The sequence below is a fragment of the Uloborus diversus genome, chromosome 4 (assembly GCF_026930045.1).
Source record: "Uloborus diversus isolate 005 chromosome 4, Udiv.v.3.1, whole genome shotgun sequence".
Lineage (NCBI taxonomy): Eukaryota > Metazoa > Arthropoda > Arachnida > Araneae > Uloboridae > Uloborus > Uloborus diversus.
In genome coordinates, this window is record NC_072734.1 from 10,633,975 (window position 1) to 10,661,298 (window position 27,324).

At 33.0% G+C, this 27,324-nt stretch overlaps 1 protein-coding gene across 1 annotated transcript in view; it reads right to left on the reverse strand.

Moving 5' to 3' along the window:
• The window catches only part of LOC129219818 (unconventional myosin-Va-like), a 94,531-nt gene that overhangs the window by 7,012 nt on the left and 60,195 nt on the right, over positions 1 to 27,324 (reverse strand). Inside the window, 11 exon segments of the mRNA XM_054854122.1 lie at positions 1,901 to 1,986; positions 2,150 to 2,221; positions 3,304 to 3,446; positions 5,464 to 5,614; positions 17,483 to 17,572; positions 18,854 to 19,005; positions 19,737 to 19,874; positions 22,699 to 22,725; positions 23,411 to 23,507; positions 23,604 to 23,681; positions 23,893 to 24,013. Coding sequence (XP_054710097.1) covers positions 1,901 to 1,986; positions 2,150 to 2,221; positions 3,304 to 3,446; positions 5,464 to 5,614; positions 17,483 to 17,572; positions 18,854 to 19,005; positions 19,737 to 19,874; positions 22,699 to 22,725; positions 23,411 to 23,507; positions 23,604 to 23,681; positions 23,893 to 24,013 — 1,155 coding nt within the window.

The window sequence follows — 27,324 nt, forward strand, 5'->3', positions numbered from 1 at the left end:
GTCAGCCACAGCTAATTTGCTCATTTCGCATGGAATGACCCAAATACAGATTTAAGTCCAATCAATCTACTAATATACTTAATTTTATCCTGTATAATACAGGATAAAATTATCATCTCATGACAGATGCAAAATATGAAGTTTACAGAACAACTCAAATTTTAGACTCAAGACTAACAATAATGTATTGAAGGTAATTAATGAAATTAAGTAAAAATTTTCATTTCTCAACAGTAAGCTTTTTAAAAAGCTACAAGTATAAATTCTAGTCAAGATTACATGCACATTTTATGACTGAAATGAATATCACACTAACAAAAATGAATATATTGTTAAAGGTTCCGGTGCAGCTTCAACTTTCTTGAAAGGACGACACAGTTCTTGAGAAAAACACAGGAGTTTTAATTACACTATGTACAGGAAAGATTGTTAACAGCTGCTAAATTAATCATCAGCAATCAAGCAAATATCAATCAACACCGTAAACTCAACGGTTACACACGTATTTTCATCCAAATACGAAAAACAACACAGCGAAATGCCTCGCAATAAACGAAGCTAATACACTCTCAGCACGAATTCTCAATCGAGACTGACTTCTTATCATGCCTAACGGCTTTTTATAGACATCGAAAGAGACCTCTCAACTATTCCAGAAAATGCTACACCGTTCTACACTTTCTTATTTCTTTCCATTCACAAATTTTATCACTCAGAAATGAGGGGACCGTATACTTCAGTCGAATGTACAGGTGCTGTATATTCATTACAAGAAACTATTTACAGGTTACATTACTACAGTAATTTTAGATGAAAGATAATTAAATAAACGCCAAATTTAGCTAGATTACGACAAATTAATTACAAAAATAATTTCTATTTACAGAATTTGTAACAATATATTTTCCTAATTTCAGAGCAAGATGCAAATTTTAAGAAACACAATATTTACATTTTGATTTTAACACTTGATTTGAAATTGAACAAATTCTTCCCGTTACAAGGAATTGTCTCATAAAATTATTTGAAGTAAAAGCAGTGAGCTCTTTCTTAAAGACAATAAACTCAATGAGGTTTTTAGCCTGAGGAAAGGAAAGTCTTTTTAGGAGTATAAAATATCTGCTTAAAATTTATATTAAGGATGCAGAGCAATGGAATCGTTTCCAAAATTTTAAAAGTATTTTTTTCTGAAAGAGCATGCTTAAAAACATAGGATCTGACCATTTTCTAAGTAATTTGTTTAAGTTTAATACTTTAAAAAACTTACTTAAATCGGCACGCTTTCAATGTTTACACTTCTGTCGTGTGACATCACAAATGATGAAATGCCATTCAATGTTGCCATTCACAGAACAAAATATTTAATTCGCATCTTTACTCGCGTGTATTGGGAACGATATGGTTGATAGCAAGCGTAGAGCGCAATTGTAATTCGCTGCTTGATTATCATAACGTGGAAAAGTAGTAGAAAGATATGCCAAATTGCATCATTTGTGACGTCATAAAGACCACGCCTTGTTTGAAAAACTGGACACTTTAAAAAATTTTAAAAAACTGTTGGGAAAATGAAAGTATTTTCTGGGTTCATGTAATTTTTTTTTTGCTTATTCTATCCATTTCAATGACTAAAAGTAGTACTTTTGACTGAAGGAAACCACCCCATTAGAAATTTTAAGCTAATATGTTTACATAATGTTCTTATACATTGTAGAACTGATGTTAATGTATTTTGAACAAATTTTATCTACTATACTCATGCAATTTTAAAATGCTTATTTAATTTACAAGAAAGAACACAAAGAAGAACTTGAAGTCAAGTTTACAATATATTAATTCCAATTTATTACTTAAAAAACAAAGCCTTTTTCTTAAATAAGTAAAATAAGAAACAAAATGTTACCGAATCTGCATTCCTTTTGACCAGTGGCACATATCTTTCCGCAGCAACAGGTTATTTAGTGCTCCAGCACAAATAAAATAGAACAGCTGTAAAGAATTTTTTTAAAAAATTAAGTATCATTTGCATTAGTATAGTGATGGTTCTGTTCTCCCCAATCACCACATCCGGTGGTGATTGGTAGGGTTTAAGTTAATAAATAAATAATGGTGATGGTTGCAGTATAACAGCTTCAAAATAAATATTTGTTACCTGTTTGTAGATTTGAGTGATTAATTCAGGATCAATGCCATGTATACTAAGAACTTTGAAAAAGGCCGAGAGCTGTAAAAAAAAAAAAAAAAAGAGAAGAGAAAACAATCAGAATTTAAATTAAATAAGAATAAAATTAAGCAAAACCAAACTAGAAGTTCAACAAAAGTAGAGTACAACACAGGTATGTCTTTTTCAATTGCAGTAAAGAGGTTAAATCTAGTGTTTTGACTTTAACAAGTTGACTTATGTCATGGTTATACTTGTATAAAAGTTGGTTAATTGTCTGATAGGGCAATAGGTTTCCATCTCAATTTTTTAATGATCCCTACACTATGCATTAGAGCAGAGGTTCCCAAAGCGGGTGTTGTGGCACTGTGGGGTGCCGCAGGTAGAGGCAAGGTGTGCCGCAAAATGTCCATGGTAACAATGTATATAATGTAATACATATAGACTAGAATGCTGTAAGAAAAGGCTAATTCTCCAAAGGGTGCCGTGAATAAAAAAGTTTGGGAACCCCTGCATTAGAGTTTTGAACTTGAATACCTCTTGTGAAGTTTGTTAGATTTTTTTTTTTTTTTTTTTTTTTTGTGTGTCTGAATTGTTTTTTATGTAGATGATTTCCTAAAGTATGAATGTAAGGATTTTTCAATACATTATTTTTCGGAGTCAAACTTTCAATATCTTGACAAACTTTCAATATTTGACCATCCACAAAAAATGGTCAGATTGAGATGAGGGCATCTCAATTTGACCATTTTTTGTGGTTGGAAGTACAAGCTTAGGACCGACGGATATAAAAATATACTTCATTCAGGTTCAACATCGACTCAATATATATATGTGGGGACCATGGAGCTCCAATCCGCTGTAACTCCGGCCACAGAATCAATTATTTGAAGCAGCAACTGTGCGTTACTCAACTCTTCTCTCATTAATTCGAATTAACTCTGTCTTTGTTTGGTGTGGGCATTCGCTTGACAGCGACTTTTAGAATGTTGTTTTTAGCTTTTTAGTATTTTAGAAACTTTGCTTTTATCTTGTTATCAAATTATTCGAAATTTAATCTCTGTAATAAATACTAATTCGGTAGAACAAACCTACTCATCTTTATATATATTGTCACAATGTTAAATTCTAGCTAAAGTACTAACTTCTTTAATGAGACTGTCCAGTGCTCGTTGAGGATCAACTGGTGATTCAACTTCACGAGCAATGCTGGAAGAGCGCCCTCTCATGCCAGAAGGTTTGTTCCCAGAAATACCTGGTATTGCTTCATGCTCTAAAACAGCAGGAACTGGAAGAAAAAGTAGACTTTTCAATAAGAAAGGAAGAAAGTTGCAATTTTAACAATATATCTTTAGAATGTCAAATAAATAAAATTAAATCACACTTTTATAATTGGCAGTTTTAAAAATCATGCATAATAAAGTAAAAACATTTCATCCTGAAATCAGGATTTTATTTTTGTTCAAATATAAATAGTTTCATCGACTCATTCACACAGACATCTAAAAGCAACTTTAAAACTAGCTTCATGCTCTCAAATTATTCGAAATTGAGAACTAAAGTCTGAATTACATTAGAAAAGTGTTAGGATTTAGTTAGAATATCTCGAGCACAATGTTGTTAAACTAAAGTTGCGTTAAACTGCTTCCCACACTAAAAGAAAATGATTATTACAAACATAAAATTTCTTTGAACGAAGAAAAAGTAAATCTACAAATTTAAACTTTTTCAAAATTATTATTTTATAAAATATAAACTCGTAAAAATAAAATTTTAAACAGAAAATAGTAAAATAATATTTAACTGAAATGTAAATGACAGATGTCTTATTAGAAAAGAAAAGTTCATGCCATTTAATTTGACGCTGCTTCAAATTTAAGGTGTGACTGAAATATTTTGAGTAACTTCCATCTTTACAAGATGTTTTTGAAGCATAGGGTGGTACTTTGTAAGTAGTTACATCTCTTCTAAGAACTTTCTACTATTTGGGGTGATATTATTTCTTCATGATCATAAGAGGCAATTTTAAATACCAGAAATTCAAAAATATCTTAATAAGACTTTCTTTCAAAATTAAAAATTACTTTGCCATGACATAGTTTTATTTATTAATAGCCTGTGCATTTTGAAGACTGGTTTCCAACCCTTTTTACAAAAATTTTGACTGAGTTGGACATTAGATTTAACAATATTAAGATTTAGTGTTTTCAAGTTAATTAGACTATTGATTTACACTCAGGGTACACTCTAGTAGTTTTGCTGCAGTCAATAGTTAAAAGACATGACATCGGGTTGTGAAGAATGCACAAGTAGAAAGAATGACATTACAGTAGAATACCTTTATAATGCCAATCTATATAACGCAATTCTCTATAAACTGCACAACTTTTCAGAAGTTACCAATAGGTTTTGAAGTATAAAAAAAAAATCCCTCTGTATCTCTTTGCAAACATAAAAATTGTTGGGCAAATTAAATTTTGAATCAGTTTTTCATCTTTCCATCTTAATTCAAAACTTTTAAATGAAAATTAGTACCCACAGTAAACAGAAAATACCAGATGGCTCTTGAAAATCCAGTTGCTATGCAAACCATGAAGATAGCAGAAGTGCAGGATAATTCACTTTCTTTTGATTGTGAAACATATTTATTTGTGAATGACTAACAGTAATATTAGTGCTTTAAAGCTCATTGCAGATAAAACTCATTCTGAAGTGCTGATATATAGATATATTCTGAATATTAGTTTTAAAATTTGTGAAATCTTTACTAATAATAAAGCTGAAAGTCTCTCTGTCCGGAGGATGTCTGGACCTCTGTGATGCGCATAGTGCCTAGACGGTTCGGCCGATTTTCATGAAATTTGGCATAAAGTTAGTTTGTAGCATGGGGGTGTGCACCTCGAAGCGTTCTTTCGAAAATTCGATTCTGTTTTTTTTTTCTATTCCAATTTTAAGAACAAAACTATCATAAGATGGACGAGTAAATTACGAAATTATCATAACTTGGAACCGTAACATGGGCACAAGCCAATTGGCGAGATACGAAATTATCATAACGTGGAACCCTAACATGGGTACAAGCCAATTGGCGAGAAAATTCACCATACATTATTTGTAAATATACAGGCGAACCAAAAGACCTTTTAGTTTTTCTATTACGGGCAGAGCCGTGCGGATATCACTAGTGATCTATATAACGCAAAAACCTGTATAACGCAAAAGCTCCAGTCTCAAGGTGTGCGGTATAATGGTCTTCTACTGTATTTTGAAAGCTAATAATAACTCCAATAAAAACTCAATATTACCTATGTAAGGCTGCACTCTCACTTCCATCAGTTTAATCACAGCTTGATAAATCCAGACAGCTACATCACTCAACAATTGCCGATACTCCGATAAATCAAAATTTCTCAAGGACTGCTCATTTTGCTTAGGAGTATTTTCAGCTTGAAATGCCTGTAATAGATACGATATGCTATGCATTTAATCCAGTGAACATTTTTCTTTTCTTATCAAAATGGGAGAGTTAACAATTTTATGCGACAGCATGCTCAAAAAAAAAAAAAACATATCTTTCAGTTTGTGCTTATAACAAAAGCAGAAATGAACAAACAAAAAAAGAAGAATTGGTATAGAATTATATTTTTTCATGCAGAAATTTTGCTAGAGTATATTTGGTGCCGATTTTAAATAAGAATAGAACTCCTATTTAAAATCTGCACCCACAATTTACATTTTTAACCCTTTAAGCAGTTTGCCCGTACAGTGTACGTGCTACCCGAAATTGGCCTCATCTGGTTTTTCCATACGGCGTACGGGCATCGATATTTTCTCCTTTCCTTTTCTGGTTTGCCCACATTTTTTATTACTGAAAGAGACTGTTTAGTATTATTATTTTTCAACAGATGGCATGGCTTGTCCATGTAAATGAAATGCTTTTCATCCAGGTTTTTCTATGTAGCGGGAAAGCGGGAACTTTTATTTGAAATTTTTGTTCGACTGTATGCCGTGCTTGTGAATCTTATGGAAATTATGGATGGAATAGACGACGAAAATACTTTCTTGTTAGATGAACTACATTCTGATACAGATATTTCTTCTAATTATTTCGATTATTCCTCAGATGACTCGTGTAGTGAGCTCAGCTCTGATGAAGATTTAAGTTCTGCAAGAATGTTTACAGAGGTTGATGTGAAAAATCCACCTGTTCCGTGTCCTCGATTTAAATTTTCTAGTATTCCCTCTGTGCACGTACAATTTGACGACACTTCTGATGTTCTACAATTTTATGAAACATTCATTGATTTTTCACTCATGAGTAAAATTGTGGAAGAGACATAAATATGCTAAACAGTGCAATAAAAAAATACCTTTTTTGGAAGCATTTCTGGCAAAATAATTGACCACTTAAAGGGTTAATCAACATTGCTTTAAGCGCTGCAAATTGCAGCTGTTTTTTTTTTTTTTTTTTTTGCCAGTCATCAAATTATTCATTAATGTATATTCACTTTTACCAGTGTATTAGGGTTGGGGAAATATTAAACATGTTTAATAACTAAGCGAAACTTCAATTCAAATTATTGTTATAAAAGTACTTAAACAATTCCAAATTCTGCTCATTAAAAACTAAAACAGCAACCAACTTTTGATTCAAATTTTCGCAGGGCTACTTAGTGACTTCAAAAGATGCAAGATTTCAGGGTCCTGTAGGGACAATGGAACAGGCAAACTGAAAACGGGACGTATGGTTATCGTATACACAAATAAAAAAATAAAAACACTTTGTTGGGTGGAATACAAAGTAATAAAAATCAAAAACAAGGAAGACAAACTCTTCCCATAGAATAATTAAAGTAGTTTTCCTTTTTTTTTTTAAATAGTGGCTATATTACTAGGGGGGGGGGAATGCAGCAAATGGCTATTTATGGTTCAATTTTGGTTCAAATAATAATCAGGAAATATCTTGGATTTTTTATAAAAAACTTGTGCACTTTTGAAAACTAAGTAATGCAAGAACAGAAAATGGCAACACTTAATGTGATTTTCAAAGAAAATAGATTAAGAATTCTGGAGCAGATGCTAATGAAATCGAGTGATCAAAGTCAATAATAAAAAGCTAAAACTTTTATTGAATTTTAGTGTCAACTGGTATTTTTTTATTTTTCAAACAATAAGTACAAAACAATAATACTGGTGCAAAAACTAATGCAAATACACCCCAAAAAAGGGGGGGGGGTGAAACATGGACGAGATTGATAGTTAATATAGTCCAGGCTAGAAGAAAATACACCTCTTTTTTGAATATATATAATGTTTTTCGACTGCTCCTATTCTATTTTGGCCTGCTTATTCCAAATCAGTTGAGTGTCAGATGATAAACCTTGAGCATTTTTTTCATAATGGTAAAATCCAAGATGACGACTTTAAACCGTGAAAAGCAAAATAAGGGCAACATAAGTGCGATGAAATATAGAGCCATTCCATTTCAGATCAGGCAGGGTCTGTCACATGACCATCACCGATTTTTTTGAAAAAAATACAGTAGTTACAACTGAGGGACATATGAAATATCCCAAAAGGATTTTGCAAGAAAAATGTTTTTTCTTCGGTTACAGCCTATTAAAATTCTGCACAAAATCCGCCATTTTGGAAAAAACCGGCAAAACACTCCATTTCAAATGGACATTATTTCAAAAGTATTTAACCTATTTGAATAATTCATTTTTCTAAAAATAAATAAGGACCCATATATCCTCTAGACATCGTTTTTGAAAGTTTAGTTAGGTTTTTTGATAAAGAAAAAAAATCATTTTTGTCGCGAAAAAACTGCATTTTCACCGATTTTATGATTTTTTTTCTCCATGAAAAAAAAGTTTTTTTTACTAAACGGAGATGGCAGTCTAAAGCCCTTGTTAACGCCTCTGCGCGGGCCCCCGAGCGATAAGGAGCAACGCTTGGGGTCTTGGCTCTTGGCTTTGCCAAGCAACCCTAAAGCCCCCATTGTGAAAGGAGCGTGGGAAACCACCCCTCGGCTCGGAGATGCACTTCCAACGTTGTAGCTAGCGGATGCAGCCATAGGGCTCTCGCTCCCAATCCCTTGTAAGGATACATGCGTATCCTAGTCTTACTTTAATATTATGCTCATACTCTAATTGTAAATAAATTTAATTGTTGTTGTTTTAACCACGACTCATCTATGCAGTCACCATTCTCAATATACAGTCCACTGCTGGAAAATTAGTTTTTCCCCCTGAAGCCAGGCGGCTTCATTTTTGGTCAAGTCTCACCGGAGGAGAATCAGCGTATTTGATTTCTTAACGGACTTTCTACTTAACGAGATGACGGACCTCAACATTTTAAACCGCAGACGAGGAGGTCTCAAAGGACAAGTCACGCGGTTGCTATCATTTATAGGAAGTGATATGGACTCTACGGAAATCGAATGCAAACTTGAACATGTGCAAGCTCTAAAAACCAAATTCGAGCAGCTGAAATTGGATTACTATTCAGTGCTGAAGGATGAGGAATTGGACGAAAATGAAAAGATTTTCATTGAACTCGAAAAAGAATTAGAAAAAATAGAAGTCGCCCTCAAGCGCAAGTTCAAGCAGCTCGTCAACAATAGTTCCCGCTCCTTTAATGATGCATCACCTAACTCAACAATCAGTATCCGTCTTCCCGAAATATCACTTCCAAAATTTAAAGGTAAATATGAAGAATGGTTCCTCTTCAAAGAACAATTTAACTCCATTATCAATAGTAACTCTTCCCTCTCAGATTCACAAAAACTGTATTACCTGAAATCATCACTTATCGGCCGCGCCAAAGAAATAGAAACAATAGATGATACCTACCAGTCCCTGTGGAAGGCCTTGACTGAGAGGTTCGAAAATAAGAGACTAATTGTGAACAGTCATATACAAGAGCTGTTAAACATCCAGAAAATTACTCATGAGTCTGCAGATGAGCTGAGAAATCTTGTGGACAAGATTCATAAGCATCTGCGTGCACTCCGGCAAATGGATCTGCAATGTAATGATTTTACAGACGTTTTGCTCCTCAACATATTTCTTCAAAAGGTGGATGCAGAATCACGAAAGCAATTTGAGATGTCCTTAACCTCTACAGACCTCCCAAAATGGAGCAATTTTGTTCAACTCTTAGAAAAGAGGCATCATTTTTTGGAGAACTCTCAAATTCAATACACTTTACAAATAGGACCCAGATTAACTCAAAAAACATCCATAAGCAGTGTAAATAAGCCATGGATGTTGAACAGTTGTAAATTGTGCAGTGCTTCACATAATCTGCATAATTGTGAAGAATTCAAGCGTCTAAATGTCAAACAAAGGTATGACCTAGTGCGGAAGAACAATTTGTGCTTAAATTGTTTTGGATTCTCTCACCGAGTACAAGATTGCAAATCTAAGAACAGCTGCCGACAGTGTTCACAAAGGCACCACTCTTTACTACACAAGGACAGCTCGACCGGAAATTCCCATGCATTCATCCTCAACCCCCATGGCGAACGAAGCGCAATTTCTTCTCCACAATTTGCCTCAAGCAATACAGGTGTTGAAAACCCCTCACTCGAGCGGGGGAAGAACAGAGACACTTGTTTACTTTCAAGTCGTAAAGCTATCCTACTGTCAACTGTTATCATCTACTTAACAGATGACTCAAAGGTGATGCGGCCCTTTCGGGCGCTGATGGATGCTGGATCAATGTCGAATTTCGTCACCACAAATTGTTTAAATCAATTGAAAGTTAAAACTTCAAGAACAAATATTGCTGTGTCGGGTTTGAATGGAATGTCAATAACGCTACGAAACAAATTTCATGCCACTGTATCGAATTTAAACAGGGATTTCGTGCGAACTCTTGAATTTTTATCGGTGCCCAAAATAACCGATGTTACCCCCTCAACATACCTAGACGTGTCAAGATATAATTGGCCGACTGGAATCCAGTTAGCTGATCCCGAATTCAACAGCCCCGGAAAAATTGATATTCTACTTGGTGCAGAAGTGTTCTTTGAAATGTTAAAGCCTGAGAGGATTTTTCTTAATCCGGGAAACGTGGTGCTCCAAGATTCGGTATTTGGATTCATAGTGAATGGAGCCATTGATAATACCCCAGGAAATAGATCCAGCTACTGCGGTATGATTTTAGAAGAAGAAAACTTAAACAACACACTAAAGACATTCTGGGAAATCGAGAATGTTGCTGAAGAAGAAAAAATCAAAGGCAGCGAAGAGCAGTTTTGTGAGCAGCATTTTCTGAAAACTCATACTCGAACTAATACGGGACGGTACGTTGTGCAACTGCCGTCAGTGGAAGAAATAAAGTTAGGGGAATCCAAGCAATCCGCTTTCAAAAGATTAAATGCATTGTGGAAGAAGCTTAATCGCGATCCGAATATGAAATCTTTGTACTCCAGCTTTATGACTGAATATGAAACCTTAGGACACATGCAGGAAATACTTGAAGATAAAGCAGATAACTGCTACTACTTACCTCACCATGGTGTTTATAAGCCGGAAAAAAGTACGACAAAGCTAAGAGTCGTTTTTGATGCCTCAGCACCCTCATCTAATGGAAATTCTTTAAACTCTCAGCTATTGAACGGCGGAGTGATACAAGAAGAATTATTTTCGATTTTGATAAGATTTCGAAAACACCGTTACGCATTTAGTGCAGACATCGAAAAGATGTACCGCCAAGTCTCAATTCATCCAATGCATCGTGACTACCAACGAATACTATGGAAGAGCGAAATTGATGCTCCAGTAAAAATCTACCAACTTTCTACCGTCACCTACGGCACAACGTGTGCACCGTACTTAGCAACAAGAGTGTTAAAGCAGTTAGCGGCTGATGAAGGGTTAAATTTCCCATATGCATCATCGGTCATAACAACAGACTTCTACATGGATGACGTGCTCACAGGAGCTGAAACTTTAGAGAAGGTTAAACAACTGCAGATAGAACTAATTCATTTACTGGAAAGAGCGGGTATGAAGCTCCATAAATGGTGCGCGAACGAATCAGAACTGCTGAAAAACGTTACAGCTGACCATGAGGAGCGTTCCTTCCATGACACTACTGAAGTAAAGGCGTTAGGAATGTTATGGAAACCTCAAACGGACCATTTTGCGTACAAGGTAAACATCAATGTACAAAACAACTACACCAAGCGATCGGTGCTATCGGATATTGCACGAATTTTCGACCCTTTAGGACTATTGGGTCCAATAATTGCAAGGGCGAAAATATTTATGCAAAAACTATGGCTTTTGAAGACGGATTGGAATCAGCCTCTTCCCTCTTTAGAAAATGAAGAATGGCGAAGGTTCGTGAAGAATTTGCAAGCCTTGAATAATATTGAATGCAATAGATTTATTTTATCAGAACAATTTGAAACTTTAGAAATTCATGGATTTTCCGACGCCTCGGAAAGAGCCTACGGAGCTGTTCTCTACATTAGAAGTATTTCTCAAGGAAGTGTCAATGTAGCTCTCTTATGCAGCAAATCAAGAGTATCTCCACTGAAACCTGTTACTATCCCTCGCCTTGAGCTGTGTGCCGCTGTATTGCTATCAGAATTAACCTCAAAGGTCCTGAAGTCACTGAATTTACAGTTTAACAGTATTCATTTATATTCAGATTCAACAATTGTTTTAGCTTGGCTCAAACAACCTGCACACCTACTCAAGACTTTCGTTGCAAACCGAGTCAGTAAAATTCAACAACTAACTGGAAATTATTCATGGGACCACGTGAAGAGCGAGGATAATGTAGCTGACCTTATCTCACGTGGCGTGGAGCCACATCAACTGCCTCATCATGAAACTTGGTGGAAGGGACCGCGGTTTCTACAGCAAGATTCGCTTCCGTCATCTGTCAAGATCTGCACCCCAGCTGACGTTGCAGAATACTCTCAAGAGTTTAGGAGACACTCGGGGAACAAGATTGAAGCTGAGAGACATACTCCTAATGAACTATCGAACATTTCATTGACTGTTACGATAGATAACAATTCATTTCTTAATGACATTCTAGGAATATCTAATAACTTTACAAAACTTGTGAGAACTCTAAGTTTTATGTTTAGATTTATTCAAAACTGCAGGTACCCAGATCGAAGGACATCTGGCCCAATCAATACGCAAGAGTTAATGAAGGCGGAAACATTTCTTATTCATTCTGTTCAAAGGACAGAATTCGAAACGGAAATAACGAACTTATCAAGGGGAAATTTCGTATCAGGTAATAGTAAATTAAGATCTCTAAACCCCTTCTTAGATAAAAATAACGTCCTTAGAGTAGGGGGTCGTTTAAGTAATTCGAACCTTTGTTATTCTCAAAAGCATCCTGCGATACTCCCTGCTAAGCACAAGCTAACTCAAATTATTATAAATCATTTTCACGTAAAGAATTTACATGTTGGACCACAGTCCTTATTATATTTTGTAAGAGAAAGATTTTGGCCCCTGAATGGTAGGAATCAGTGCCGAAAAATTGTGCATAGTTGTATCACTTGTTATAAGGCAAATCCCTCTTTAACGGAACAACTCATGGGATCTCTGCCTGAAACTCGCGTAAACCCCAGTTTTCCTTTCCAACATACTGGAGTAGATTTCTGCGGCCCATTTTACGTAAAATATAAGGGTCAGAGAAAAGGGGTTTTAAACAAGATTTATGTCGCTATTTTTGTGTGCTTATCGACTAAAGCGGTTCACTTTGAAGTAGTTTCGGATTTAACGACAGAATCATTTATAGCTTCTCTAAAACGATTTTTTGCCAGAAGAGGTAAATGCGCAGTTCTGTACAGTGACAATGCAAAAAACTTTGTGGGGGCCCACGCCGAACTAAAGCATCTTTACAATCTTGTATGCAAACCAGATGAATATTTAAGCAACTATTTATCTTCCGAAAATATTGAGTGGAAATTTATTCCTCCAAGAACTCCTCATTTCGGGGAATTTGGGAAGCAGGTATAAAGTCCTTCAAGTACCACTTAAAGAGATCTATTTGCAATGCGAGATTGACATATGAAGAATTTATAACTGTAACTAATCAGGTAGAAGCAATTTTGAATTCTCGACCACTGACTCCTTTGTCATCAGCAACTGATGATTTAGAAATTTTGACACCAGGTCATTTCCTTATTGGACGGCCAATTAATTCAATTATTGAGCCTCAGCTGTTAGATTTAAATGAAAATAGATTAGGGAAGTGGCAAAGAATCACTAAATTTGTTCAATATATATGGAAGCAATGGAAGCGTGATTATCTAAACAATTTGCAACAAAGATCAAAGTGGCAATCAGAAACAAAAAATGTTACAGTTGGCTCAATGGTCTTAATTAAAGAAGATAATCTCCCAGTAAATAAATGGTTGTTAGGAAGAATTGTTGAAGTCCTTCCCGGCCCTGACGGAAAGGTAAGAGTTGTATCTATACGAACAGAAACTGGGTTAACAAAGAGATCAGTCTCTAAAATTTGTGTGTTGCCGATAGAACAATAGACATGTTTAGTATTGAAGTTATTATTATTCGGATGAATATTTGTGTTTGTAGTTTTTTTTTTAATTTTCATTTGTATTGCTCATTATGTTATTCAATATGCTATCGTATTTCACACATGTTATTGTTTTCATTATTGTTCAACTTTGGTAAAGGATTTGTTCGATTTTTAGGTAAAATCTATGTTTTTCAATTGTTGAATGTAATAAATACATTGCAACGCCGGGCGGCATGTTAACGCCTCTGCGCGGGCCCCCGAGCGATAAGGAGCAACGCTTGGGGTCTTGGCTCTTGGCTTTGCCAAGCAACCCTAAAGCCCCCATTGTGAAAGGAGCGTGGGAAACCACCCCTCGGCTCGGAGATGCACTTCCAACGTTGTAGCTAGCGGATGCAGCCATAGGGCTCTCGCTCCCAATCCCTTGTAAGGATACATGCGTATCCTAGTCTTACTTTAATATTATGCTCATACTCTAATTGTAAATAAATTTAATTGTTGTTGTTTTAACCACGACTCATCTATGCAGTCACCATTCTCAATATACAGTCCACTGCTGGAAAATTAGTTTTTCCCCCTGAAGCCAGGCGGCTTCAGCCCTTATATGATAGTTTCATAATATATTTTATTATAATCCTTGGATGCATACAGCCTCGGAAATAAAATTTGAAATTTTGAAAATTTTCAAAAATTAGCGATTTTTGAAGCGATTTTACTCAAAAAACCCATTTTTTAAAAATCTAAAAATTGGCTCATTTGAATCCCATATAATGCTTAACAAGTGGGTAGACACCGCATCCCGTATTTTTTCCCATAAAATGTTTTATGATTTTTTGAAAGTGACCTTATTGCCCATGGCATGCATGTAAAATAAAAATTTCTAATAATTTTAGTAACTAAAATTCTGGTTATATTAATGCCTAATAGCTACAATAATGGTGCACTTAATCAGCAACAAATAAAATGTTACTGACTTTTAAGAATATAGCAGTATCAAACCGCTTCTGATGACCCAGTCAATTCGTCTTTTTGTACTTTGTTAAATGAATATATTTTTCTGCTGATCAGCGCCTAATTGTTATGGGAGCTGAGATCCCATACTTCCTTATTTGTTTCACTCAAATTTTTGTATTTTTGACCGAATTCAGGCCACTTAAGCATTAAAATAAGTTCTGAAGACTATAGGGATCCTGACCTTATTTTGTTAGAAATTGGATCCCTGGTTATAATAGCTACCTTTGGTGAGATCTGTTTGGTTACCTCAACTTACAACCATGTTCAATTAATTATTTCTCTCATAATACAGTGGGCTTTTTAAATTCTTAAACTACAAGTGAGTTTTGCGGTATGAATTTAATATACATATTCTTAAGTATAAAAGTAATCATACTAGGTAGGATCCAAAAATTATGTGACAACATTCGCCAATGTCAACCAAAGCACGAAATTGAAATTAATAGTTTTAAATGCATTGTATTGTTCTTCCCTTTGATGGTTTCCCCTGTCGCGTAATTGAGTTGAAGAGAAAGAGAATTGAAAGAGAAAAAATATGATTCGTTGCTGCATATGAAAGTAACGGTGAATGCATAGCTTTGGAGACAAAATAAACTAATATTTATAAAAAAAAATATATAGATTTTTACTATTTCTGATAAAGTACATCATTATCGTAGCTATTAGTCATTAATATAATCACCAAAGGCTCTTCTATCTAAAGGCTACACACAGAGTCTTACAAAAAGACGAATTGACTAGTTCATCAACAGCGGTTTGTTACTGATATATTATTAAAAGTTAGTAAGATTTTAGTTGTTCCTGATAAAGGGCACCTTTATTGTAGTTATTAGGCATTAATATAACCAGAATTTCAGTTACTGAAATTATTTGAAATTTTTATTTTACATGCATGCCATGGGCGATAAGGTCACTTTCAAAAAATCATAAAACATTTTATGGGAAAAAATACGGGATGCGGTGTCTACCCACTTGTTAAGCATTATATGGGGTTCAAATGAGCCAATTTTTAGATTTTTAAAAAATGGGTTTTTTGAGTAAAATCACTTCAAAAATCGCTAATTTTTGAAAATTTTCAAAATTTCAAATTTTATTTCCGAGACTGTATGCATCCAAGAATTATAATAAAATATGTTATGAAATTATCATATAAGCGCTTTAGACTGCCATCTCCGTTTAGTAAAAAAAACTTTTTTTTCATGGAGAAAAAAAATTATAAAATCGGTAAAAATGCAGTTTTTTCGCGACAAAAATGATTTTTTTTCTTTGTCAAAAAACCTAACTAAACTTTCAAAAACGATGTCTAGAGGATATATGGGTCCTTATTTATTTTTAGAAAAAAGAATTATTCAAATAGGTTAAATACTTTTGAAATAATGTCCATTTGAAATGGAGTGTTTTGCCGGTTTTTTCCAAAATGGCGGATTTTGTGCAGAATTTTAATAGGCTGTAACTGAAGAAAAAAAAAATTTCTTGCAAAATCCTTTTGGGATATTTCATATGTCCCTCAGTTGTAACTACTGTATTTTTTTCAAAAAAATCGGTGATGGTCAAATGACACTTTTCATACCTGCCTGCCTGATTTGAAATGGAATGACTCTATACTAGAAACTTAAAAAAATTATAGTACTTTTTAGGCAGGAAAAAAATTTGCAGTAAGCCCTCATTCATCCGAACTCCATTAAACTGGACTTCGCTTTATCCAAACAGCCATTTAGATGCACAAATTGTATAGATAAAAGGAGAGTTTGAGCAATAATATATATTTGTAGGAATGTGTTACACTTGTGGCACGCCGTTAGAAGTTATTGTCATGCCGGCGATGTCGAATGGTGTCAAAAGCAACAAGCTGAAGTGCTGTTGAGGATTTTTACTGCGTAGTACAGTAGTTTGTTTGTGAACCTTGGCTCTATTTATATGTTACTTTGTTAAATCCTTACATTTATAAATTCGGACGGCCTGGATCATAAGTCCAGGTGAATGAGGTTCTGCTGTTATTGGAAAGACATATTTATAAAAGGGATACAAACAAAATCAGTATGTGTTCATACTTTCACTAACAGAACAATTTGTTGCTGAAATGAAGAATAGTTGGCAAAAGAAAAATGATATATTCAGATGATTTTGCATAAATTGTGTTTTCATTTTCTCTTAAAAATAATTTTTTAATCGTTGAAATAATTATCACCATCACTATTGTCATCTGTTGGCTTTAAATTATCAATGCAGTCAAATTCTGCTGGCTACGTTTTTAGAAGTATTTTTCGCGATCTTTCCAACCATACCAAACTCGAAGTACTAAAAAGTAGTTTAAAAATGAATTAACACTTAAATGTTTCACGCTTCCAACAATGAATTTCAACAATGGAAGAGAGATAAAATTAAAATTTTTGAGTTTCGCTAACTAAAAAACGCTTATAACTTTTTTCTAGTGGATTTAAGTTATTGGACCTAGGGCGCCCTGACAATTTCTTCGTTTGGAGTATTTTTTATAGACCTTTTCAACCATATTATTGAAAAAAGTTGACCATCGGTTCTCGTAGAAAGAGCCATTTAGGAAGAAAATGCGTTTTTAATTAACAACTTCATTATCGCTTGATTTCAAAAAAATTTTATTGATGACACTAAAATTCGGCTATAGCTACTGAACAAAAAAAGAATGAAGGAAATCGGTTTGCAAACGGAGGAGAAATCTGTACTGAAAGAAAACGGCTTGCCTATTAATATATAAAGATTATTATTCAACATTTTATTTTAATTACATATATAGCATAACTTAATAATTACCTTATCTCCACTATACTGTTTAAGGTTATGCAGTAACCTGCATGTGTTAGCCAGCCATAAGATAGTATAATCAAGTTCTTCATGGCGTTTCTGAAAATAAACGAAAGATTTTTAGCAAAAAAGTACTGAAAATGAGCAATCATTTAAGTACTGCATAACAAAATTAAATGTCTAAAAAAAGGTACTTGAGTATTTTACAAATAGCAAGCACACAGAGCCATATGCATATACATATATTGAGAGAAGAAGAAAAGAGCTGCTTTCAGGTTTTTAACTTATAAGAATAACTTTTTATTTAGCCGTTAGTATAAGAGAAAAAAAAATCAACTTGTTGCCCAGTTATCAACTCAAGTTGATAATTTCTGTGAAGCCTACTAAAAACAAATATTCCAAGTGCATAGCACATTTTATAGAAATATTTTAAAAACAAGCTGAAGACTTCCTTTTACACCAATTTAACGATAATAGCGCCAAGGAGTAAGCAAGGAAACACAAAATATTTTCACTTTCTTGCGAACCAAAGCAAAAAAACGTTTTACACAGATTTATTTCCCTATTATATGCAATTTTAATGCGATTCAGTGGTTAACTCTTTAAATATCACGCACATTGGCCAAATTAAAACCAGACTTAAAAAATTATTTTTAAAAAATGGCTTTGACAGAAAGTTCCACTATCAAATAATTTTTAACACTGATACAGCTGAATGATTATTTCTTTTTACCTTAAAATTTTTATTATAAAAAGCAAAGGTTATATGCTAGTTTTTTTAAAAAAACAGAAGGTATATAGCATATACAACCATAAACCCTCAGATACAAAACTGTGCATTATTTACTATTAGGGAAAAAAAACTGAAAAGGATGCTAAAAGGCTGTTGCAGAATTACAACAGTGTGGTATATAAAGTTTCGTTTTTTACATACACAATAAATTATATACTGAAAAAGGGAAAATGCTGTCTGAATTATTGTATAATTTTATTCAATGATTATTTTTATTCAATAATTATATTTTAATAATCAATTATAATTTTATTGTATTATTTTATTGTAATAGTATTTATTTACTATTTTATTCATTCATGTCCTTCAGAGGGAAAAGTTAACTAAACAGATTTTGCAACAAATAAATTACATATTAATATATTCGATTTTCCTGTGTGATTTCTATCTTGTACTGTTACTATAGTATGAAGATTAATGAATAACTATAAGTCATGTTTTTAACTAAGATATAACTCTGCTTATTACATCCCGTATCCTCATTTTTCTTGTATTATTTCAAAAAAGAAATAAAACTAACTTTGAATTTATACTGAACATTTTGCCAAATATAGATAAAAAATAGAGAAAGCAAAATTAAAACATACCTTAATGATTAGTTTTACACCCTGAATAGTGCTATTTAGCAATGATTTTACTTTTTCCTCGTCATTAATGAAATCTGTGTGGCGAATACACATGAATAGAATATATGCTGGCAAGCCTGGGAGTAAATTTACTGCTATCTTAGGTTTTAAATCTGGAAGGAAGAAAAAATCATAAGTTTTACACACAAAACATAAACACATAGCAAGACAGATTAAGCAGGGATCTGACTGGAATTATTACTGCTGTAATTCAACAAGATGAAAACAAAATCTGCTTATAAAAACATTAATTACTCTGTCCCAAAAATTCTAATTCAATGTTCAGGTATTGGCTGAACCAATTTTGATGAATGAAAAGAGCAATTTTAATTGGCTATCAAAACATTAATCACACATTTAAGTACTGAACCATACTTAAATTTAAAAATTTGTTGCAAAACCATTATGTTTCAAGAAAAACATAACAAACTCGCAAGGTTTCACACATTTATCGTCAAAAGCAAAGGGTAAGTGACCAAGCACTAACTAGAACAAATGGTAGAAGACACTCTCTTCAGTATTGTGGCAAGAGATAGTATTAGTAGTCCAGGTCGCTGCTGCAATACAAGATGATTTAGAAAATATTTTAATTAAAGAGTACCTAAGGCTTGAACTTTGCACATCTCGTTTTACTCAAAACTTAAAACTGTCCTAATACTTCGATTTGCTTTTCATCCCTTCATTTCTCATTTACACATAACCAATTATGCCAAAAAAAATGTTCTTTGAAAAAAAAAAATTCCATTTGAAAAACAGTCAGTAAATTACTGTTTTTGTCTGTTAGTTGAGTGAAAGTACAAAATATAAATTAGTGCAAATAACAAATCAAGTAATTAATCCTTACCATAAATAAGGTTTTTAATAATCAAATGCTCATCTTTTTTCTTATATTCAAACATTCCTAAGTACTCAACATCTTTGTGTTTCACCAACGGCATATCATTAACTTTATCCTTCACTTCAAGCTCCATGACAGGTTCACCTGTACATAAAGTAAATAGACATAAATAATTGGCATAATCATGAAATTCGAATGTTTTTTTTTCTTTTGGTTCCATCTTAGGTTCCATAGGAACGCAATTTATTAAATTATTTTTAATTACGTATTATTTACTTTAAAAACAAAGTATAGACAGCCTTGAAAACTGTTGCATTTGCATATTTTAACTAAAGTGTGACAAATACAATGAACTACATTTCACAACAAAACAATTGGCACAAAAAAAATTGTTATCAAGAAATAATACTACAGTCATAACAAAACATTATTAAATTTCATACCTATTTCTTTCAACAGAAGACAATACTTAACGTAAAAAGATATTACTTTTCAGCTGAACAAAATATACACGATTTCTGTGCTGAAATTAGCACTCAGATTTGTTTTGCCTTTTTATAAGTTTGTTAAACTGAACAAAGTAAACAACGATTTCAACATTGCTACTTAGAATAGGGGCTGTTCATAAATGATGTCACACCTTTTTTCATCATATTTGACCCTCCCTCCCGCCCCGGTCAGCAAGTGTCACTCTTCACCTTAGTCCCTCCCCTCGTCATACGTCATGCTGTAATACATAAGATATTTTTGGTCACTCGTCTGGTCAGTGCTGATTCTGAATTAGCTACCAGTTTGTTTGGCACTCTAGGCTTCCTTAAGAGGTTTTCCACCTCCAGCTCAGTCACTCCTATGTCGGGCTGATGAGTGCTAATAAGCACGAAACTGCAGTCCTCGGCTGGAATTGACCGAGTTGGAGGTGTATTTCGTGTACATAAGATATTGTTATTAAAAAATGCATGACAGCACACTTCTCATTCTTTCCCGTCACAAAATGTCGCAATTTCATGAGCTCCCTCTCCCCTCAAAGTATGGCATCATATGTGAAAATCTCAAAGTAGAAAATCATTTGTCAGTAAATTTACAAATTCAGGGATAAACTAGTTGAAATCGATGAAGCCTGTTTTGAAATCAGCAAATTTTACATAAAAATGGTGAACTTATTTTTTAAAACAACTGAGCTCATATCCAATGAAACCTCTGGGAAAATTGGTAGACTACTAAACTGTCCAACTGAACCCTTATACAAATTTGATGTTGTCAGTAACAATGTATGAACAGTGGATTTAGTGACACTTTGGAGATGGCTGAAAAGATTAAAAAATGATATCTGCTGACTCATTTGACATGAGATTTTGGAGACAAAGGTATTTTCGAGATCAATCAAAGCTCAACGGTCTCATGAATGTAATTTCCTAACACTATAATCAGAAATTCAAAGCATCAAACAAGTTATATAGATTTTAATTACATATCAAAATGATTAAAATGATGAATAATATCAAATGATTTGATGATGAAATGACACAAAATATCAGTTTCTTTTTCCGAAAATAGAAAACACTTAGTTCTTATTTTGTTTTTTTATTCTTTAAGATGTATAATTACTTTAAAAAATAGTGAATCTAGCATATCTGGAATAATATGCATTAGTATTTATTTTATGGATGGGTATACACGTGTACATGCTCAGTTTTGCATTAATTCTTTTTTTCACTTAGTCTTTCCTTCGTAGAAAACTCAATAATAATCAAAGCTGGTATGCACTTATAGATTACTTATGTGACAAAACAAAATGTAGCCAAAAGAATTCCTAACAAATTGATGCTATTCTGAGAGTTTATTGGCAAAATGCACTGCAAAGTGGCCTTTGAACTTGGAGTGAGGAACAGCAACATTTACAACAACAAATGGAGAAAAAAATAACAGAACAAAAAATAAAGCTTCAATCTGCTAACCTTGCACTGGCTATAACAATCAATAAAAAAGTAACGTAAGCTAAGGATTCGGTAATTGGCAACATTCAATGTGCTGAAGGTCAACGGTGGCAGTGCATGAATATTCCCTGTCAAATTTTATTGGAAGATCACATTTAACAATCATATTCTGCAAGGAAATATGCAATTCACATTCGTAAATAAAAAGTATTTGTACTTTTTTTTTTTTTTGCCTTTTGCAATAAAGAAAAATATTGTTTGCTAATTGAAATAATTAAGGGCAAAAATAGTTTTTGCTGATTAAATCCTAACTGTCAACAAACTAAGCCAAAAGACTAGTATGCTGTGCCACCTAAAGACATTGAGGAAACTAGTGACTTTTAGCATGTTTAAGAAATTATTACAGTCAATACAAGTGCGGTGTGATAGAATATGGCCATGAACAACACTATACTACAGCAAAAACTTTTCGTAGCAGTTTTAGTTAAATATTGCTACAAAAAGTTTTTTGAAAATTTAAGGTAACTTTAAAAAATATATATATTATGAAGTTGGGTTGATAAATTGAACTGATATTAAATGGAGATGCATTTCTTTTCAGCTTCTTTATAACCATTTAGGTACATTTATTTAATTTCTAATCAAAAAAACTTAACTTTAAAATAAATACAAAACTGAGCAAGTCAAGCACATCATAGCAGAAAAGGATTGCATCCGAAAACTTATTATTTGGATAATCTGAACAATAATGTGGGGAGGTTTAGCTTATGTCTAGTTCCATACATAATTGTGTTTTGTATTTTTAACTGTAACTATGAATAGCGATTCATAATTAACCAATGAAAAGACTTTTTTAAAAATGTTTTTTGTGTGTGTCAGTATATTCATGAAAAATATATTTAGAGGTTAATTTATTAGTTATGACAAAAGTCAAAAGACCATACCACTCATTAAAATCAAGAGTCAATACTGAAGCTAAAAAAGAATGCAACAAGCAATTTAATGTAGTTTTTTTTTAAATATATTTTACTTACCGTGAGGACTAAGAATAACAGACGATCGTTTTGAAACAGTTCCTGTTGTTAGTGAAAAAGAAAAGTTATAGTCAACCACCACCAATAGGAAAAGCATACACAGAATGAAAAGCAAAAGCAAAGGAAACAGAAAGCAATAAATTCAACCACACAAAATTGTCTCTTGGTAATAATAATTGAAGTATATTTATAATGAAGAGTTATTTACAGCTTTTTCTTTTTGATTCAATTTTAATTCTTCCTATGCTAAGTAATGGCACAGTAATAAACACAGCAAGATATTATCAAAACTGTAATCTCGGCTTTTAAAAGAATTGCTGACATAGTTTGGCAATCATCATTTATAGCAATGACTGAACTATTTTTTAAAGGAGAAAAATCTGAAAGGAAATTAAATGCATAAGTAAGGGAAAATACCTGGTCTCCAAGTATCATTTAAAAAATTTTTTTAAAGTTGCAAGAGAAAAAAACCCTCATTTGTTAAATAAAATGCCCTTTGTAACAGTCACTGTAAAGTTTAAAAAGAAATGCTTTTTGTTTTTGGAGGGGAGGGGGGAATTTTTTTTTTTCTGAGGGGGGGGGGTCAATGTTTAGAGATATCTGCAACCAATTTATAAAAAGAAAGAAAAAAATAAAGATACGTCATTTAAATACTATGAAAATATTGAAAGGCAAAATAATGCATTTAAAATTAGAGTATACAGTTAAACATATTTACCCGTATCTTTGACTTTCATAGCATACAATTTCAGTTGTTTTTTCAGTTTCTTAATTTGTTCAGAAGATACGTCGATTTTCTCTCGCAAATCCTATGCAAGAAATTCAATATATGCATTTATAATTAAGAGACATTAGTTTGAGAACTAAATTCTCTAGAGCTACACAAACATATATTGAATACATACCACATTTTCGCCAGTCAGCCGATTGATTTCATGTTGTAGAATTGCTTCAGTTTGTGCTTGAGGTGTCTTTTTCAAGTTCTACAAATGAGAGTTGGTTTTCATTATAGATTACTAGAACTTTAAAAACTTCCACTGCTTTTTGAAATTTTCAATATATCTCCTGATTTTACTCTGAACTATACAATAGTGTGATTTTCTTGAACTATACAAGAAAACAACTCTATCAAACACTACAAATCAACATAAACCTAATTAGCACAATTTGTTGATAAGAAAAAAGCTTGTTTACTTGACTTAGCAGCTTCTGTTGCCTTTCGTTGTCTTTTTGGAGTTTCTGCAATTCGTGACGTAATTCTTTTTCCGTAGCCTCTGCTTTGCTTTTTTCGGTTTGCACTTCAGTTTCCAATTGCCTTCAAAAAAAGACACAATAATATTGTTTTCAGTAAAATCTCATTACAATGAATGCCAATACAACAGAATGACATATGTTTCATCCAAATAAAAGAGATCCAGTTTTAATTGCTATTACAAGGAAATTTCTGTTACAACAAACTAAATTCATGGCCCTTTGAAGTGTGGTGTAACAGGCTTTTACTGTTCTAATATCAAGTGAAAAACATAACCAGAGGTTTGTTATAAACTCTTTTACACCTCAAATTAGTGAGGAAATTAAAAGTATGAATTTATAAGTGTTCAATAAACAAATTATTAAGCATTCTATTTGTAAAAATCAAAATTGTAAATATATCTTTTTTCTCTGCTATCTTTCACTTCATCCCTAAAAGGTGAGGTTTTTTTAATAGAATTGATCATTGTTAGTCCTGATAACCTTACAGACTCTTATCCTTCTATACAAAAACAAATAGATAAACTACTTTTATAAATTTCACTCTTCTAATAAATGTTTAGGAATATTTTCACACCTTGGAAAAAATCTTAGCTATATATCAGCCATCATAATGAGTATCCATACTGTTAAAATCTGTTCGCGTCTGTCTGAAAGTCTGAAGCTCGATCATCTCAAGAACCGCTGCAAGTCAGGAGCTGAACGAGGTACCAATCGATTCGAAATTCTCCAGAGAAAACAATAAGAACAATAAGACCAATCTCATAATTGTACGACTTTAATTGTGGGAGATATTAACTAAATCATTAATTAACATTACGTTATTCAGGAATTTTTATTTCTTTCCTGCTGCCATTTTGCATATGGGTGAGCAAATAAAATTCTAACAATTGTTTTAAAATGGATATTTTTGGCTGCTGTCCAAATCTTGAAACAACGTTTCCACCTAGAACTTTATTTTAAATTAGTTTACTTTCTCTTTTATGCTGATATATAAATCCTAAAACTACTCTTTAAAGCATTTTTTTTTTTTTTGTTTAGAAATTAAGCATAAATTAGCTTGGTTCCTCTTTTATTCTAAGCAATGATTTTTATTTCTTTCTGTTGCCATTTTACATTTCTGTTAATAAATAACATTTTTAAAATTGTTTCAGTGGGACTGACGTCATCAAAACAACCAACCAGTTAATCGGTTGCTCTATTCGGACATAACCTTTATTCGTCGTCTACCCTTTTTTTATTCTTTCCAGCCAACGTTCTTAACCCTTTCAGCATATGAAAGTTATTTCTTTGTTATATTTATTTATGTGTAAGTTTATCATTACCAGTCTCATCCTTTGGTAAATTTAAGATGTGTGACTAATTATGTTTTTTTTTGTTGGACTTTTCCTTTCATATGGGTGACTTTTCAAATTATAACAACTCTCTTTTTCCTTCCTGTTTAGTTAAAAGAACATGTTAAATTAAAATTGTTCGGATTTCTTTAAAGGAGACAGGGTTGAACAAAAAAAAATTGCTTTTAATGATTTTAACTAAAGCTTAATTGGAGTCTGATGGTTTTGTATTAAATTAATGCTTAGTGGTATTTAGTAAGACTAGGGATGCTTTAGTTTCACGTAATCAAACTTAAGGGGACACTGGACCTTGAAAACAAACTTTTTTAATTATTAATGGATTTGAATGACATTTTAACCATATACTTTAAACACTGGTACAAGCTTGATTGTAAAATTTCATTACAAAATTTTAATTAGAAGACCAATTATTTAAAAAAATGCAAATAACCTTAACGATATTTAACAAAACTTTGAAAAGTCCCTTGCATAATTATTTTGATTTCACAACACTGAAACTTATTTTAAGTCATTCTCTATACTATAGTAAATGAAACAAAACTCACAAAATTATCCTCATATTCAAATAAATTAAAAAAAAAAATCAAAAATTTGACAAATTTCTTTCTTTTTGAACATCCAGTGTCCCCTTAACGCGTTTGCAACTGATGTCAGAGTACTACAAAAACATTAACTGGACATCTCTTTCATTTTTTAGGTAGCCCGTGCAATACCGGACACGCAGCTAGTAAATGTGAAAAACTGCTGTGTAAAGCACAAAAGTTGTTTCTGCGTCTGAGTTCAAAATGAGAAGTTGCCATTTAAAGTGTTGTGCCTCCATGTATTTAATTCAGATTAACTTTTTCAGAATTTTTTAAAAAATATTTCTCATTCGCATGTGACCATAAAACATTCTATTTAGGTAAAATGTATGGCAAAAAACACCTGGTGACTGGAACTCAATTTTGATAAAAAGGGCAGATAAAATTTGTGCTTAACACAACAGTATAAGCCCATCCCCCAACTTTCTCACAAAAAATTCTTTCAAAAATAATTGACTCGTGTTGCAAGTCCAACTTTTACTTTGAAAATGTATGAGTCTGTAAAAAACTCCCATTATCAGAAAAAGACTGGAATAATGTCAGCATTCTCTTTGTAAATAATTTTAACAATATCTCACCTTTTAATGCCACGCTAAGTGCAAAAATTGTACAGTCAGACCTCGATATAAGGTCACCCGCATATAAGGTCACCCCCCATATAAGGTCACTTTCCTAAAGTCCGGACTCATTGAATAGGGATTCTGTGTTATGGATTATCGGATATATGGTCAGGTCTCAAATACCGCCATCGCTTATAAGGTCATTTTTGTCTGCCTTTCTTTGAGTGATTTCAATGCTTCACTGATTCAGTTCCACAAATTTTCCCTAGTACATGCTCTTTCATCGACAAAATGCCACCTGCCCTACGAACATAAGGAAAACTTTTCCACGAAATCCTTTATCCCCTCAAATTCTAGGAAAAAGGCATGTAGAGACGTTGGAATGCTGCAGAGAGAAGGCGAGTGGAGTGAGTAGGTCTCCCATCCATCGTAAGCACATGCCCATTTTTGACCAGCAAATCACAGGAAATTATCTCATTGAAGCCGTTTTTCACTTGTATTAATTTCTGAATTAAAATTGTAACAAATAATTTCTTAATTTCTAACTAATTGCATTAATTTTGAATGACTTAACTTGATGAAAACATCATAACTTCATCAAGTGATATAGTTTTGAAAATATATTTTAGAATTTGTTTTTTTGATAAAAGTTTATAAACCAGTTATAAGGTCACTCTGCTTATAAGGTCACATTCTCGAAGTCCCGAGGGGTGACCTTATATCGAGGTCCGACTATATGCATCTGAGTTCAAAGTGAGAAATCGGTGTTTAAAGTTGTGTGCCTCCATGTATTTGATATAGATGCAAGTTTTTCAGATTTTTAAGAAAAATAACTCCCATTCACAACTAACCATAAAACACTTTATTTGGGTAAAATAT